An 18,576-nucleotide genomic window follows, 5' to 3' on the forward strand; every position below is an offset into this window, starting at 1 on the left:
CAACATTTGTTTATGCTACATCACAATTTATAGTTTAAAACACATTTTAATCTCATCTGGCAACTATTACTGACAATCAACACTGGACAGTCTGTGCTGCTTTGTTCAAAATATGACACTAAGGTCACAAGGACGTAACCTTGAGGTTGAAGGACAGGTTTAAGTTCAAATCTTTCACCTCACATATGAAAATAAGCCCAGTCAGTGCCATCGGAGTCACTGGCGGACTCTGGGACAATGGGCCCCTAGGCACAGATATGCAAAAGGCCCCATCACTTCTCCTTCATATGAGCGAGACGTGCAGACTTTATGGTGGTTTTGCGTCTCTTTGAAGTTCTTGTGCATGTTTTTAAGATTTTGTGTCTTTCTGTAGTCGTTTTGCATCTCTTTAAGGTAATTATGTGTATTGTAATGGTTGTTATGTGTTGCTTTGGGGTCATTTTGTGTCCCTTCGTGATTGCATTTCTGTGGCCGTTTTGTTTCTCTATAAGGCAATTTGTCATCTTGTGATTGTCGTGTGTCTCTTTGTTTTGTAGTTAATTTGTGTCTCTTTGCAGTTCCTTTGCATCTCTCTGTGGTCATTTTGAGCATTCTCCTTGTCAGTTCGTGTTAGTTTGCGACATTTAGAAGGTGAAGGCCAAAGGGCCACCTGACACTTTGGGCCCCTGAGCCTGTGCCTGACAGGCTCTTTCAGTAATCCAGCCATGATCTGAGTTATTGTATAAGAATCATGTTAGAGCAATTTAATAGCTGCAATGTTCTTGTCTGCTTGTGCAATCTACAAAAAAGATCAGCCAGTGGTGTGTGTCAACTTAATTCTTTTTACATTTAAGGCTTTAAAAATATCTGCAGTCTTTTTTCTTTCATTTAGGATGAGCTGATATATAAGGTGTCACTTCTGTCACTAAAACACAAAGCCACATAGATAAGTTAGAGGTCGTTTATTGTTCTCTCTGGACTGGTCCAGAGCAAGGCGAATGATATGCAGTAAAAAAGGCATTTGTCAGCCCAACAGTCGTAGTGAAGCATCAATCCACAGGCACTAGGCGTGGAGCATGAGTTTACCAGAGTGCTTGTGTAAATGTAACACCGTATAGTCCATGTAGTCTAAGACCAGCTTCTGTGTGGCGTATGGAAACATCTGTGTGAGTGGATGTGAGCTGATGTACATGAGATAGTCACTTTTGTTCTATAACTGCCTCCTGCAGTTGCTCCTCTGATGCAGAGGGCTCAGTAACTTCAGTTGCTGTATCGTCTTTGTTCATGGTGACCAGTGGGACTTCTTCGTCTGCCGGGGCGGGTGGAGGCTCCGCACTGCTCGCACCACTTGCTGGGGAGCCGTTGTGATTGGAGGATGCGTCTGCTGACACAGCAGCAGGCTGTGTTCCTCTCTCCACAGTCATGTCCCAGTCCTGGTCTGAAGGCTGAGGTAGACTCGCCATGAGTTCCTTAACACACACACACACACACACACACACACACACATACAACAGCAGAGTAAAGGTGAGAAATGTGTTTCACTTCAAGCTGATGTTGTACTGGATCCTGTCAATGTGTAAACATGAATGTGATTGTACCTGCTGTCTCTCCAGGTCATTGTTCCTCACAGCGCTAAGCAGGCTCTTCGTGAAGCTTGCAAGCTCGTCGTATTTTTGTTTTTGGTTCTCTAGCTCTATCTCTAAGAACTGCACTTCCTCATGCTGTGACAGATGGATTCAAAGAAATGCAAAAAGTTAATTCACTGCTTGAGGTCTTTGTGAGTTACAATGCTTTTATCTTAGCATCACACCAATTTTCATTCAACAGTAAAACGGAAGGATTGTAACTGCAGCCATCAGATTACACTTGGTCAAACTGCCATAGTCTTGTGTGTGTGCGTGTGTGTCTTCACCTTGAATTCCAGCAGGCTCTGCATTTGCTCTCGGTCTGAAGCCATTAAGTCACCGCCATCATCATCGTCATATTCGTCTTCCTCGTCCTCATCGATTACTTCGATCTTCTGTTTAAAAAAACCCCAAACAGATTAGATCAAATTATTATGACACGTGTAAGTCTTATGGTGGCTATTATCTGCTATTGGTTTTATTCCTTAGGTTCTATTTCTGTAATTGACAGTATTATGTATTATGTAAATTTTGTATTGCAGTTTTGGAAGAAAGGCGCTACATATATGTTGATTAGTTTTCTCTAAGAAACAAATCATACTCTTGTGTAAAGGAAAAACAAGTCTTTTACTGAGTCTTGTTTATAGAATGCAGTGACAACTGTGTTGTCTCAAAAAGTGCTGTAAGGATAATAGTGATTTAGCTCACACTAACCATGAAATACTAAACTGGTCTGGCGCTTCACCTTGCTATCTTTGCAAGTTTTTGCCGCTGTGTCTCTTGGATGCCTGCTGTTTATGGTCTGACCTTGCTGCTACCTGTTTATAAAGCCCTGACCTCACCTGAGCACTGGGGGGGTACACACCCATAAACGTCCCGAACACAGAAAATAAGAAGAAAGTAAGAAAATACAGGCAGAGTCACTGCAGATAAATACACACACTGCCACACACTGATTGGGTCATAGGTCATTATTGAGAGGGATTACTTCTGTATGAGTCTATACATTGTTTTATAGGGAAATAGAATTGATTTAGGTTAAAGTCAATAATGACAGAGACATGGCTTGGGAGAAAGAATCGCAGTGATATTTGGGCCCATATTGGATGAATCCTTTAAACTGATACCATCAGTCCACTAGACCAGGCACTTCCTGCAAAGCTGCATTCTTAATCATTTAACTTGTGTTTTCCATCAGACACTGATAGGATACAATCTTATGTGAAATGCTGTCTAAAAAAGACAAATTATTGGATTTGGCTGGACTACAATCACTGAAATCTTCAATATAATTTGATCACTCAAAACACTAAACTATCAACAGTTTGCATTGAATAAAACTAAACTAAAACAGTTATGGTTTTCTCTTTAGTTTTATCTTTCTAAGATAAAACTAAAAAATCCCAAACAGTTTGACTAAACTTGATAAAAAAAAGATATTTGACAGAGGACTTGGGACTGAAAAACAGAAATAGATGACAAAATGAACACTAGCCCTCATACATTTTATCACACTGGAGTATGGACTATCTTGCGATCAGCACCCATTCCTAAGTGGCTAAATCTAATGAGGCTGTACAGTAATTTCAAAGAAATAATGAAGTACCACATTATTGGCCAGTGGAGCAGCAGTGGACATATCTATTCCATCCTCTCCGTCTCTGTGTTGTGAGTCGATGGTGCCATCTAGAAGCCAGAACATCGCATGAATGCTGAGACACACAGTTTATACTGACTCAGGTGTTTGTGTGTGTGTTGTATCAGACAGCAGCCTAACCTTCAGACAGGCAGAGAGAGCCCTCATCATTCAAGTCATCTCCGAGTTCGGGCGTTCTGAGCCCCTCCTCATCGGGGCTGAGGGCCACCGGAGATTCGTTTCCTGGGGATGAGGTTGAGAATACAGCAGGCCCACCTTTGGGTGGAGGGATTTCAATACCCATCAGACGGTACTTCCTTCGCCTGTTACTGATCCACGTCTGCCGAGTGGAAAACACAAAAGACAATGTGGTAAGTGTCACAGACGTGGAAGAAAAATGTTCAACTACATTTTAAGGATATAAATCAGCACTTCAAAATGAAGTGTCCAACAATAATACCACCTGGAAACACTGGAGAGGCAAAGTTGTAAAGTTGTCTATTTCGACTTTAAGTCAGGACAAAAAAAATCACCAATGATAGTTACATTAAGCCTTAATTAAATAAGTTTTAAGTAGATGTTTAACTATTGCTATGATATGAAGATTATCCTGAGAGTGACATACTGTTTCTCTACATAGATTTTTCTTCCTTGCAATAAATATCCCAGTAAGTGAGATGGCAGTGGGTCATGTGTGTGTCAGGACTGGGAGCCTATATTTAGTCCATCAGCATTCCTGCTGTGGCCCTGATATATAGCGGCATGACTTTTACACAACTTTGAGTAAGTTAGTTAGAAAACTTCTCTGACCTAGAACAGTTGCTCTTCCCTGTTTTCTTCTAGCCCACTAAAGTTCAGATGAGTAAAACAGTCTTGTTTTCACTAAATGTCATAGACAAGGGGCCAGACAGTGTGAATAAGGCTCACAGCTCTCAAGGTCTACACAACAATTCACAGCTTCAAGGACACAGCAAAAATGTTATGCCAGGAGGGAACCCAAACTTTTCTAGATTTCTCTGTATTTGTTCAACATTGGGAGTATTCAAAACAAAAGCTTAACCTGTGGAGTTGGTTACCTTGACTATTTCAGTGTCTACATTGAGTTGGTTCGCTGCAGCTGTGATCTTTTCCCTGCAGACTGAGCCCAGGCTGGTCATGCCTCGGTCCCAGTAGCGCTTCAGTTGGATGAGATCCCCGTCGCTGAACTGGGTCCGATCCTGCAGCTGAAAACACAAACCTGTTAGACCTGTCTCACACTAGCTTTATTACATACCAGACAACATCAGTGTAAGAGTGCAATAACAATACAATAAACCTGTTACCCTTTAATGTTTTTTCCCATATAATATATTCACAATATTGTGTTTAAAGTGACAAAAAAGTACTAACTGTTCTCTTTCTGGAGTTGCTGATAACCCAGGGGGCAGCAGACACACTGACTAAAGTCTGCACACAGAGACAGACACAGTCAGGTTAAGTCTTTCAATTCACTTTGAAGGAAAGCAGCAACAACACCACAACCTCTCGCAAAGTTGCATTTCCTTGGAAAGCAAAGACCTGCCCTACTGTCCGTCTGATTGGCTACTCATGGCCCTCATTGCTTGGGTTGGTTAGGTGAGGGCAAGAGGAGTGAGATGGGTTAGGGTAAGAATGTCAGGGAAAAGCCCATTGGAAGCAGACTACGGCAGAGGAGGGCAGGTTATACCTTCGCTAACCTAGGAAATGCAAATTTTCTAATCACCTACCTGTGAGCTGGATTCCCCTGTAAGTGAGGTCTGTGCTGTGACGGAGTAGCTGCCCTGAAGAGGTGTGTTGCTGTGAAGCAGTGTGGGTCTGGAGCTAGTCATAGGAGGTGTGTGGCTTCCCCTCAACACGGATACTTCAGCCGCGATTGGGCTAGCTGATGTCTGCTCCCTCTGGATGTGTGTCTGCGCGGCCAAATTTGCCAACTCCTCTTCCCTTTGCCACTCATCTTCTTCATCTCCAGTTTCCATGGCGATGGAGAAGTTCTGACTGGCGTCCAGAACATAGGGCGCAGGCTTATGACTCTCCTGGGTTTTCCGCGTAGACACATGACTTGACCTAAGTCTTTCTCCCTCGCCTCTTTCTGACAAGGTGAAGACCTGCTGGATACGAGGTGTCTGTTCAGAGGAGGGACCAGAGTTCTGTACCGGGAGGGAGACCCGAGTCTTCTGAGGAGCAGGTGGTTGAGGTTGGGGGTTAGAGTGAGGTCTGGATTGAGGTTGAGTTTGGGACTGTGGGGAGGAGGACCAAGGGCGGGTTTGCGCTGTACCGTACTGCCGAGTCCAGCTGTGAGGTACCACCCCTGCTCCTGCACTTACCCCTGCCTCTCCGAGGGATAATGTTCCCTTCCTGACTGCAGTGTAGACTAAAGGCCCTGAGGCAGATGTGAGGGATGGGAGGTTTTGAGAGAGTGAGACCAGCTTGGAGTTGAGGGGTGAGGTGGTGGAGCTGTTTCGGCTCTGTAGGGCCCGGTTGATCAGAGATGAGGATGTGTGCGCAGAAAGCTCAGAGTCTGACTGAGATGGGGGGGCTGTAGGTCTCGGTCGGGAGCGAGGGACGGAGTTGAGAGAGTAAATCCCGGTCAGTATGACGTCGTTATTGTTGTTGTTGTTGCTTCCGCTGCTGTGGGGAGAGGAGGAGGAAGGGGAGGAAGATGTTGACGAGAAAGAAGGGAAGGACGAGGATGGTGGGAGAAGGTGCACGCGATTCTGGATGTTCCGCGCCGCAGCCAGTTCAGCAGGAAGCAGTGCCCCCGCTGCCAGGCTGTGATTGGACAGTGAACCTCCGGGTAATGAGTGATTGGAGAGTATTCCCCCGGCAAGTCCGTGACTGGATATGGAGTGAGACATGCCTCCATTCTGTTCTACCCTGGAGGCAAGCTTACGTCTTTTGTTGCCAACCCATGTCTGCGGGGAGAAGAGCAATCAGCTCAGTAACATCACTTAAAACACACATTCTGCAAAGCACTACAGGGACTAATTCAGCAAAGAGAGGATAATAATTCATGACTCGGCATTAGATGGAGAACTCACGGGGAAGAGACGAGACTCGCCGTCTCAATTACTTGCCCCCACTAAAGGTGCAACACAAATCAAAGGAAAGAGTTCTGCCTCACTCTCGCTCATTCACAAACACACAAGGGCATTTTATGGGCCTACCCGGACCACACTGAAGTCCAGTTTGGCTTCCTGAGCACACTGCAGTATTAGCTGGAAGCAAGCCTTGCTCTGATTGGTCATCCCATTATCATAGAAACGTTCCAGGATCCTCTGCTGCTCAGCTGTAAAGACTGACCGCAGGTTCATCTGATAGACAATCACAAAGATAAAGAACACCCCAAAACTTTGTATTACACAGGAACAGCTCAGTGACAGATTGTGGTAGATGATTAGTTTAAAGAGATAATGCGGTAAGAGCTAACTTAAAGTTCATGACACTTGTGCAATTTCCTCTGTAATGGACTGCAGTATCAGGGGTTTTGTTTAATACTTTTTTATTAAACATTTATTAAGCAAATGCATCAACTATGACACAATTCAATCCCCTGAGAGTGTCACAGTCTCAAGATTACAACCGCAGCAGTCATCCCTGTATTTTGTTTTCAATCTGTCAGATTTCAAGTCATGTCATCACCCCCCCTCGCTCATACTGGAATACAATTCTTGATATACTCACAGTCTGCAGGCCACGCCTCTGTGACCATGCATCCATTCTGCTACTGGATGGGAACTCCATTCTGATACTGGAGGGGAACGGGGCAGCCATGCAGATCACAGCAAAACCTCCATGTTTCTAGATTTGCGCCGTTTTGATTGTACGCATCGTGTGTCTCAGTGCACCTGTCACACTGCTGGGTAATGAGGCTGAGGAGACAGCAAGGCAGACTTTGCTTAAGAGCGTGAATAAAAAGAGTATGAAACAATACCAACTCAACCTATGTCATTATGAGCATGAATCTGTACTAATACCAACAACAGACGAACAATCTTTTCTGGATCGAGATTGAAAAACTCACTTTCATCAAGTTGTAGACAACCAGTCAACACTTTGTCATATAATACATTACAGATTACATCAAGCATTGTAAGGCTGTAAAATATACAACCCACTGTCAGTCATAAAATAATAGGCTATGGAGAAGCCGCGGTGTAGCATCAATAACACCATCAATCAAGCTAATATAATGTGCCTACAAGTTATTGTTCTAATCAGCTACTGAAAACCATTGTGCACTTGCATTAACCATAGTCACAATTACACACATATTAATTACAAATTATACTAGTCTTTTCAGCAAAAAAAACGAAATAGTATAATAATAATATTAATAACAATAACATAATAATGTATCACAAGCCTATTCAAGTTAATATTTCAACTTCAAATGTTGTTTATTGAAGTTTTTTGATGACATAATTCAGTTTTAACATGCCTGCGTGTACAAACAATAAAGACACAGTGATATACGACGTTAAATAATTTGCTTTTTGTGAACACAGCTTGCTTTTATCTTTCAAAGTGCCACACACATAACAATATTCATTTATGGGGTACACTGTTGTTAATGTGTGTTGCGTTTGCACCCTACAATAAACGTCGGAGAAAAGCAGCAACCAGCTCTGATAAAGTAACAACACAGCACTTCCAGCGAGCTGAAAACTCTGGGATAAGTTGTAAATACAGTAGTTTGTAGTCAGTAGTGGTTTGATAAAGACAGAAACGTTACATACGGGAATGTTGTGCGACCAATAAGCATCCAGCAGGTTTATTTTGGCAGGCTGACTGCGCATGGCTACAGTCAATATGGAAACATTACGGAGCGAATTAGCGAACAAATTGTGGGCACGTCAGATTAGTATGCCACCGAGGCAACAGCCTGGGGATTCACAAACACTATTCCCACACGGGAACAACATGCCATAACTTTACGCCAGCGAGCCAGACAGTAAACAAGACGGGTAAGCGCCGACATCACCACAATGGCCATACAAACAGCACACGTTAGCTTGCAGGCCCGAGCGGCCATGTCTGAGCCAGCCCAGCGTTAGCTAGCATTAGCATAGCTTTCCCCATGGATAGCTGCAGCTAAACTTTTCCTTCAAATCTGTGATTTCCCGACCCTGGCATGGTCCTTCTCGCTGACCCTGCCCGCGAGCGGATACGAACCAGAAACGAGTCGCGGTACCTCGAAGCGAAAAGTAAAACCACTTTGCCTACTTACCATTTTTAATGTCAAAATCAGACGGACGTTCAAATTCAGCAGATTTCTTCACCAGTCCCCTTTGCTAGACAATGAAATCAGAACGTCCGATCATCAATTCTAATCATGATTGTGACGTAGCGGCAGACAGGAGCCAATGGGAGCTCAAGATCATCGCTGTGACATTCGGAAAGGGCTGAAAACTGAGCACCGTGGTCCCGCCCACCATTGACTTTGTTCAGTGGGCTGCTGGAGGAGGAGGTCACAGACATGGAAGCAGCTCAAAGTTTGGATGGGAAATGGTCTGTGTCCTCATCACCTCAACATGTCAAACTATCATTAAAGTGTTTGTAGTTTAGTTAAAGCTGTGCTTGGATGTACAGCAAACCCTGAAGATGTTTAAGTGGACTGTATCACTGCAGGCTATAAAACATGTCACTGTTTAATCAGACAGCAAATGATGTATTTAGATTTCAGTCTCTAACTTTTCATATATTATTAGATGTAATGACAGGAAAAGGCTGTTTATGAGTGATGGTTTTGTTTCTATTTCAAAGATAAATGTTAAAATCACCATTTTTGAAATTACAGGTTTACATTACATTTACATTTACATACACTGTAAACTTTGTACAACATGCTTTGGCAATACTGCACTTAACTTTAGTCACACAAATAACACATTTAATTTGAATTGTATTACTTTTTTATATTAATAATCAAACGATAGAAAGTATGACAGATGTTTTAGAATAATAATTCAAAGTCATCTGTCATCCTTAAGTAAGGTATACTGCACCTTCAGCAATTACAGCTGATTTAGGTACTGTCTTATTACAGCCTGATAGCTTACTGGCAGTTTACTAGTTTTATACTTTACACTCTCCAATATGGCAACCGAGACAGTCCCTTGTGTGAGCTCTTGAGGTTTGAGTTTTTTATGTGTTGGGTGTGGTTTTTCCTCTTCATTTACATTCTGAAACTGGTTGTTCCAAAGATAAGGTCTGAATTAGGAAAGAAATCTTTTAGGTTTTCAGCTCCTGGTGTTTGGAACAAGCTTCAGTCTGAACTACATTTACATGCACTGATTCCTTTGACTGATTTTAAAGAGAGAGTGAAATCTTTGGAGTCCTGGCTTTCGGTCTGTGAATGTTTTATCTGATTGTATGAGTGTTTGTTCATGTTTTTCTAATTATTGTCAACTGTAACTATGTGACTGTATCACTACTGTCTTGGCAAAGTCTCCCGCGAAAAAGAGATCCCCCATCTCAGTGGGACTGACCTGGTTAAATAAAGGTTAAATAAATAAAATATATTAGGAAGACAGAAAGATACAGAGCATGAATGAAGAATTTGGCGACAGCAATTCAAACTATTATAATAAATGTTTTCTTTTTTTAACCAGGTTAAAACAAAAAATAATTTCTGAAGAGTTACCTTGCCAATGACATAAACACAACTACTATATTTTCATTTGAAGAACATTGTACATCATTATTATTACTTTGTGGAGCAGCCCTGTCTGTTTGAAGGAGCTACATGGCATCCTGCGCCTTGAAACAAATTTGATTTGTCTGTTTTGTTCTGTGTAAGAGAAATAAAGTCAATTTAATATATAATCAGTGTGTTTTGTGATCTGTTCCTATATGTGTGTGTCTGTGTTTGTGTATGCTTACTTTTTTTGTAGGGGTCACCAGCGCTGTAGTGGAGGGTATACACAGGTATACCGGGTACACACTCCTCTTTTTCTGGCTGTTTAGGGCCTATAGTATACCCACCTATCAGCCAAAAAGTTACTGGATTATATAGGTGAGTATACCCTCTTCCTCCTCAGTTTAACTACCTGTCTACCTAGTAGTACACACAGCTCATCAAGTATCATTACACCACAGGGTGTCACATATTCATTCTCTTTATTATTAACTCCCAGATTAAGCTATTTACACACTTAACTGCACAGGCAATTATATAGACACTGCTGAAAATGGTGTTGATGGTTGTTGTAGTCTCACTATAACAATGTTTTCTAGTTTGCTCTTTGGTATCCTCCCCTTTGTTTTGTTTCATTTTGAGGTATCCAACTATCTATCTATCTATACATATATATTTGAAGTGAGTTGGGTGGTGGTGGTGTGTGTTGAGGGGGGATGCTGCTCCAATCCATGACGTCACCTGTGTCCCAGGTGCGCAGCAGGGGGCGCTGTTCCTCACAGCTGAGCCCATGCACCGAGCAGCAGCGCCTGACAACTGATGCTGATTTCCTCATCCACAGATGGTGAACTTAAAAAACCAGCTGACATGTAAGCATCACCTTGCCGTGTGATGTAGCACGCGCTCCCAGCAGGCGCAAAAAAAGAAGAACGCAGACAAAAACAGCCTTCAAATATATATGTATAGCTATTTAAAGACTAATGATGAGACGAATTATGAAAAATACAAATAATACAATCATAAAATAAAATATTATTAATACCTTAGTGCACTGTGTATATGATTTATCATGGTGAATTAACTATATGTGAATTTCATGAAAGGGTTGGTTAAGTTATTTTTGTGTGCACCCTTGCCTGTCTCTGTATGCATGTGTGCATGTGTGTGTTTAAGGCAGGGGGGAGACCGAGGGAGAGATCCTCCCTATATGGTGTGCGATGCACCATTCCCTGGTCTGTGTTATGAGTGGTGGCCCTTGTGATGCTGCAGCGAGGCGGGCGGGAGGAAAAAGAGGAGAGGGGAGGGGTCGCTCCATCCCCTCGCGCCCACCGAATCCACTTCTCACAGCGCGCGGGCTGCTGGCGGGAAGGCACGAGGAAGGGAGAGAGAGAGAGAGTGAGGGAGCAGAGCGAGGGAACGAGAAGGGAGGGAGGGAACGGAGGAGAGCGAGCGTGTGTGTGCGTGTCTCCCCGTGTGTGCGCGTGAATTGCACCACCGCATCCCGTTCACCGTTTCTGCAGGCGGCCATGCTCTGATGGAGAGAATAAAACTGACAAAGCTTTCTTTTTCCTCAGATTTAGCCTCCGCCGTGTCATTCCAGATGTGACTGACAAGTCGTTTTATGTCGCCCGCATTGAGTCCTGTGCCGTTCATCTCGGAGAGACTGTGACACCATGGCTTTGGTTATGGAACCTATAAGTAAATGGACACCAAAGCAAGTGCTGGACTGGATGAAAGGTAAATTTCAGATCCCTTCATTGCATCTGGTTGATTGTGTTCACTGTGTTTAAATGATGCTGATGAAGATGATGATGATGGTGGTGGTGAGCAGCGGAGGGCCACACTGTGTGCATGTGTGTGCTCCTTATCCAAAAAAAATACCTGCAGGCTGACGTGTGATTTCAGCCGCTGGAGCTGACTAGTGTGAGACTGATTAAAGTCACCAAAGTGGAGTGAATGCGTTTGAGCCGGTGCAGTGAAATGGATGTCCCCAAGAAGCAGGGAGTGGAGGCTCAGCATTCTGTCATCTCGCTTGCTTGAGAGCGCACCCCTTCGCAAGCCAAGCCTATAGGCTGCTGCTGCTGCTGCTGCTGCTGACTCCATGAGCAGCAGCAGCAGCAGCAGCAGCAGAGCTCCCGTCAATGAATGTGGAAGATATGTCATCTGCTCTTTCACTCACTGCCACATGCTCCGAGCCCACATCGCCACTCGTTGAATGTGTGCGCTTGTGCCTGCGTGCACGCGCGTGTTTGATTAATGTAGTTAGCTGCATGCACCCACCCCCCCACCACCACCTATGCCAGCCGTACAGTCAGTTTCAGCACCGTGGACAGCGCAATGCCGCCTACCATATAAGGCAAACGCACCGATCACACTTGCTATTTTTTGCTGTTGCTCGCTTTGCTGGCGCGAGATAGGTCCCTTCAAAGAGACAGTATGAATGAGTAATCACTAATCATGCGTGTGTGTGTGTGTGTGTGTGTGTGTGTGTGTGTGTGTGTGTGTGTGCGTGCGTATGTGTGTGAGTGGTAGGAGCCGCTCACACACACTCATGGTCAGACACAGAGCTGTGAGAGCAACTGTGGTAGGCCTACTGAGAGACAATGAAAATGGGGAGGGAGGGTGTCCGCAATCCCTTACTTAAGAGAATGACTTAATCACTTCTTGTGTGATGACTCAAACCTACAATGCAATGTTGCTATAGATACTTGGGATGTGTGTGTCTGCATTCATCACACACATGGAGTGATTGCTTTCAGCATCTAAGCCATGAATCTATCTAAAACTGTTTATTCCTACATGTGTTTCAAGGCTACTATAGCTCCTTTTCATTATGGCAAAGCACTGATGTCTGAGATTAGAAGTCAAGGAGATTGTCAGACCCTCAGGGGACACGGCGAGGGAGTGTTTGGGATGCGTTACGTTGAGTGATTACGATGATGTTCCTGGTTTTATAATTGCTCTCCTCAGCCACAGTAAGCAGCCAGTGAAGTTACGGCTTCATCCTCTGATCTGTGGAGTGTTCACTTGGAAAGCTTTGCTCCTGCACCTTTCCTTAAGAGAATTTGATTGCAGATTAGATTAGTAACAAGGCCAAATGTGGTTGGAATTTTATAATGTGAAAAGCATACCGAAAATGTTGGTTTTAGTTCAGTTTTTTGGATGCCATGGACATATTTGGGCTCACGAGACCTCAAAGTGAGATAGAAAGTCAGATAGTAGTAATCACTTAATGCCAAATGTGGAATTAATTACACTGTCCCATGTCTCAAAACATGCTGCCAATGTAGGGCCAGGAAGTTATCAGCCAGTCAGTCCCACAAAACCATGTGCTAAAATAAAATCCTGCATGTGGCAGTGATTTGCATTCCACCCACGGCAAACCAATGATTCCCCTCCTCGTACAGGCTCCAGTAACACTAGCTTTGAGCAATACATATGTGAAGACTGCATGTGAAAACATATAAGTTGGATAAAAATGTTCTATTGCATGCTTGCTCCTGTCTGCCAGTGAGGAAAAGACACATTTTCACATCAGTAATTTCAAGTGTTGTCTTCCTCAATCTCAAATCGTGCTCACTAGGAAATCACCACAATAGGAACTGAAAGTGTTGATGTAATTCAAAGCAAGGGCTGACAGGGGAAAGACAGCACATGCAGATGTTAGTAAGTGACATGAGTAAAACCTACTTAATCTGGGAAAAAAAGATCATATTTCATTATATGTCAAACACGTTATTATTTGCAGAAACCTCTTAGGTCTGTCACCAGTAAAGTAAAGACGAAGAAAAATATACACACTTGCACCCAAAGTCTTGAGGGAACATTGTTTCATCCGCTCCTCTCTTGGTCTTCTCATATGTGTCCTTTGAAAACAAGTCTCCTGGACCCCTCCACATGAAGAGCCGGGGCTCAGAGATTCACTTTCATAGACGTTCGCCAACATCTCCCAGTGTTGTCCCCATTCCCGTGAAGCCCCCTCCTTTTGCCTGCGGGGCTTCAAACATAGACCCTCAGTGGCAGGCTCATGCTCAGATCTTATTTTCTTATGAATAAAGTAAAAGGCGAAAGGCTAGTATTAATCTGTGCGCTTACAGGGGCTTCACCGTGGCCTCTTTTTCTGAAAGCACTTCATCTCTCTCACACTGATCTGCGTGCTCTTGTGCCTTTACAGGGAGCAGTGACATTGAGACCTTCCTTAAGAAGTACATAGTGATTTCTCTTGCTCACCATAAGAGAGAAGAATACTTTAATGTACACAGATGTAAGACGAAGACAGCAAACATTTGTCTACACTAAGACAAATTGCTATCATTTGTGTGTGGAGGGCAGGGGCATCAATCGGCCATCATAGTCTTTAGTTTCTCAGTCTTTCATGATAGAAACACTGGGCCTTTTTGCCTGTGCACAGTGGCTAATTGTGGCAATGTAGCTACACCTCTAGCTGAATTGTATGCACGTTATTATTATTATTTAGGGGGGCATGTAATGCCTCCAGTAGATGCCTCTAGTAGGAAAATGCAACAAAAGCCTCCAGAAGGACTAAAACTTGAGACACCACAGATCCTGACCGGCACCCTGACCCCTAAGCCATGGGGGTGCCCCTGAATTTTGTATTCTAGCTGCAGAAGTCTCAATATGTCATCAATATTCTGTACAGAAATTAAAATATTTTCACAATTTTACATGTCTTAATGCAAGATTTTTTTTAGATTTATTGACTTAATATACTATAATATCATGTATATTTTTTAAGAGTAGGCCTACATATCTTTACACGTCAATTTACATTGTCAATTTTTAATCAGTATTTGGAGCAGTAATTCAAATTTCTTACCAAGGTAAAAATATCAATAGCACACTGTAAAAATACTAAATTACAAGTAAAAGCTCTTCATTCCAAAAATGACTTTATTATCATCAAGACATGCTTATCTGCCCCAAAGTGTTAATATATACTGCATATATACTGTATATAAAAATCTAAATATCATCAGTAGTTTTAGTTGCTTGATGCTAAGCTAACTTTAGCTACTTTGTGTACTGCTGGGTACTGTTACTCTGTTAGGCACTGGTTTTTGCTTCAGCTCCTTAAAAACACTTTTGTCTTGCATATTTGTGTATTTTACCAGATATTTAATACTGTTAAATATATTGTTCTTAAACTGGGTGCAGTGAGTGACCCTGACCCCGGGAACCCACTGGTTGTCTGGTTGGTACTGGTTGTGAATAGTTCAATAGTTCATGCCACAGGAATTTCCTCTGGGATAAATAAAGTTCTGTTGAATTGAATTGAATTGAATTGAATTGAATAGTTTATTATGTAATGATATATTATACTTTATAAAATAATTAGATATTTTGTATGATTTAGTATGCAAAGTAGTAAGAAAAGCTGTCAAACAAAATGTTCTGGAGTAAAAAGTTCATTGTTTTCCTCTGAAATGTAGTTTAGTAGAAGAAATACCTAACATAAAATGGTGATACTTAAGTGCAAGTACCTCAAAGTTCTACTTCAGTACAGGACTTGAGTAGATGTATTTAGTTACTTTCCATTAGTGGTTTTGGAAGGGGATGTTTTTCATCATAAAGCTCCCTCCACCTTTGAAATAGCTACATTTGCATTCAGGTTGGCCTTGTGGGATCATCGGAGATAGTTTGAATTCTACAGACAGTATCAGGTTTGCAGTAGTCATCAGAGAGACACATTTAGGACTGCACTTTTCAGGAATCCGTCCTTCCACAGCACAGAGAAAGAGCTAAAATTACAAGCTTCATCCAGGCTTTTTGGACAGCAGCTCCTTTCCCTCATCAGTCCCCTCCTGTCATATGAAAGAATATGAGACAGGGAGACGGGATACTCTGCAATCCTATTGAGAAAACCTGACACAGCTAGCTACCAGGCCAAGCGGCGTATACTGTATCTCTCAGTGCTGTAGAAGGACTGCTCCAGCAGCAGAACACTGGTGAGGCTCACAGAAAGATGACTCATCAGCGTTTGTTTTGATTTGAACACCCACACCGGAGGAGTTTCCTCTATGTGTGTGTGCGAGGGGTATGTATCTGCTGGGGTGTGTGCAGACGCAATTGATGTGTAAAGTATGATGCGTAAGGATCTGTGCTTTAACGTGTTAGGCAGCCGAGAAAAAATGGACTTCTTCTGTGCTCTCCGTGCTGTGTATACCTCATAAGATCACCCTGTGCTTTCAGGCGCACGGTATCGGCAGCCTGCTGATGCATACAGTGACAGGAAAATGAATAAGGCAGTTCACTTTTCCTGCAGTAATCTCTCTTTTCCTCTTTTTGTGCTGAAGTATTGGAACAAAAAGAATGTAAAAATAAAGGTGTGTGTGACGTTGCAGGCTGAGAAAGGGACTGTGAATGACTGAGATCACGAGATGCACACATTTAGATGGAATTCAACACATTGTTGTGTAGCAGTGGTATGACATGGACACAGAAGACGATTTGCTCCTCTGTTGAAAGAATCCCCTGGATGTTATTTGGGCCTTTGAGTGTCCTGGGGTGGGGAGAGTCATGTTAACTACCGTCCCATACTGTGTCCTCTGATTTAGTCTCCTGCTGACACGGTAAAGAAGTCTGTGTTGGAAAACACGCGTCCCCTGGCTCTGACTGTGTGCTTGTTGTAGTTTCAGCTGCATTAAAGATTAAAGAGCGTGCCTTATTATGAGGAAACACACACACACACACACACACACACACAGAGGAAACTCCTCCAGTCCTCGATGTTCATACACAAAAGAATTTCAGAGATGCATGTGCTGCATATGGATTCACGCGGATACAGGCGCTCTAATGCACATGCTCACTGGAATATATGGTATATATGTATGTATGTGTGTATGCACACTGACACACATGCTTAGACACACAAACTCTGGAGCAGCAGCTTTAAGTGGGGCATCGGTAGTCATGGAAACCAGATCTGATCGTGTCGGAGTCACAGCACATGTCATAAGATGGGGAACCAGCAACACACGCAGATGCCCAATCCACATCCTGCATACTTCGAACGCACATTTAGACACACAGCGAGGTGCATATACATGCCGCACTTGCACACACACACACACACACACACACACACACACACACACACACACACGTACACACACAAGCTTCCCCTCCTGTTTTATGGCCCTGGGCACAGAGAGTGAGAGAGAGCAGGGACACGCATTCCGAAATGGGGAGGCGCGGAGCAAAATGAAAGAAAGGCTGAGGAGTCTAAGATGGGGGAGGAAACAAGGGAGTGTGCGAGGGGAAGGGGTGGGCATGACAGAGAAAGAGGGGGAGAGCACAGAGGCGATGGCAGAGCGGTGCGGAGAATGGGAGGATGCAGTGGGCATCATATCAAAGCGCCCGCTCTATCCGGGTGCTTGGACAGAGGGGCCTGTGTGTGTGTGCTTGTATGTGTTTTACTGGGTTGATTTTGCACCTGTTGTTCCGGAGGATGCAGTTTTACCACCACATATATCAACTTCAAGCAAACTTTCCCAAACTGGGGGTCAGGCCTCCACATGAGGGCCCTTTGATAAACAGGCAGGGTCACTGGAGATTTCAGGATATGGCAACAGTTGTGTGAAAATTCAGATTTATGTGACTACTTTATTTCTGGGTTTACAAGCCAGCCAATGTTGAGAAACCCTGACTTAAAAGATTAAGGTAGATTCTAAGTTTGTGTCCTTTTATAGTTGTCAGGATGATTATCTGGAGTTAACAGTTTATGTCAGCTTAGTTGTCAACATTTATGCAAAGCTGGTTTGTCTGTTTAAGCCCAGACAAACAGCCTTGCAAAATGTTTCATAGTCCTAAAAGATCATTCAGTCATCATGGCTCTTGAGTTGCTTTGGTTTAAGATAGCATTCTGAAAGTGCTTCTACACTTTTAAAGACCAAATATGCTCTGGCAAATGCACTGCATGTTGCACTTATAGGTAATAATGTGCTCAGTATTAACCACAACAACCCAGCACTAACAATAAAACCAACCACAGAAGATTCATTGAGGGATCAGTCAATGTGTGTCAACTGAAGAACTGAAGAAGGGCAACTGAAGAGTGGGGTGATAATTGTCTGAGGATCTGTTACTAAGAGAGACATCTTTTAATTACACACAGTCATTTGATCCCTTTTCAATAAAAAAATATTTTGTGGAGCAGCTTTAATGTCGACGAAAGAGTTTTTTGGAGAGTTGGGATTGGATTATTGGTTGATTGTCGGTGTTAACTCTGGGAAACATGAATGAACTCTCGGGCAGGTGGGTGGTGATGTGATTCTGATGCTGGTCGCTACAATGTGACCACATTTAAGTAACATTTTGTTGAAAACCCATGTGAAGTTGGCACAAAGACATTTCCTCCAGTATGGGATTGCTAAGAACAATGTGCTTCTGCGCCACTCTACATTCGAAAGCACGCTGTATTCTTCTGTCTTCTCCCCTTCCCAAACTACAGATGCAAATGCAGTGACTAGGGTGGAATAGGGATAGTTAGGGCTTGTGAGGTGAAGCTAAAGTTCATGTTTTAATGCATTATTGTACTTCTGTGTCTGTAGTCACTTTAGATTCTCCGAGGTCGGTTAGATCCTCAGAGTGGAGCTCAGCCTCTGAACTCCTTGCAGCTTCCTGGTTGACCCTGTTTCTCGTCGTCGTGTTCCTTCAGA

The 18,576-nt window shown here is 43.2% G+C and overlaps 2 protein-coding genes across 6 annotated transcripts in view; one reads left to right on the forward strand and one right to left on the reverse strand.

Moving 5' to 3' along the window:
- Nucleotides 1–926: 926 nt before the first annotated feature.
- Nucleotides 927–8,642, reverse strand: hdx (highly divergent homeobox). Its single transcript, XM_033632748.2, has 11 exons — nt 8,486–8,642; nt 6,940–7,127; nt 6,423–6,569; nt 4,986–6,170; nt 4,630–4,686; nt 4,317–4,463; nt 3,382–3,580; nt 3,211–3,290; nt 1,892–1,999; nt 1,578–1,700; nt 927–1,448 (listed from the first exon to the last, which is right to left on the reverse strand). Exons 2-11 carry the CDS (start codon nt 7,027–7,029, stop codon nt 1,179–1,181), a joined length of 2,406 nt encoding a protein of 801 aa, XP_033488639.1. The 5' UTR covers nt 7,030–7,127; nt 8,486–8,642; the 3' UTR covers nt 927–1,178.
- Nucleotides 8,643–11,264: 2,622 nt separating this feature from the next.
- LOC117261121 (connector enhancer of kinase suppressor of ras 2) overlaps nt 11,265–18,576 on the forward strand; it is an 80,948-nt gene continuing 73,636 nt past the window's right edge. For 2 of the 5 annotated variants that reach the window (XM_078169217.1, XM_078169219.1), the window contains exon 1: nt 11,267–11,632. In XM_078169217.1, the coding sequence (XP_078025343.1) occupies nt 11,569–11,632 (64 nt within the window). In that variant the 5' untranslated portion in view covers nt 11,267–11,568. Of the gene's footprint in view, nt 11,633–18,576 lie in introns of all 5 variants that reach the window. The other 3 variants (XM_078169216.1, XM_078169218.1, XM_033633363.2) reach the window with 2 other exon arrangements.

Source organism: Epinephelus lanceolatus, chromosome 7 (assembly GCF_041903045.1).
Source record: "Epinephelus lanceolatus isolate andai-2023 chromosome 7, ASM4190304v1, whole genome shotgun sequence".
In the NCBI taxonomy this organism is placed as follows: Eukaryota; Metazoa; Chordata; class Actinopteri; order Perciformes; family Serranidae; genus Epinephelus; species Epinephelus lanceolatus.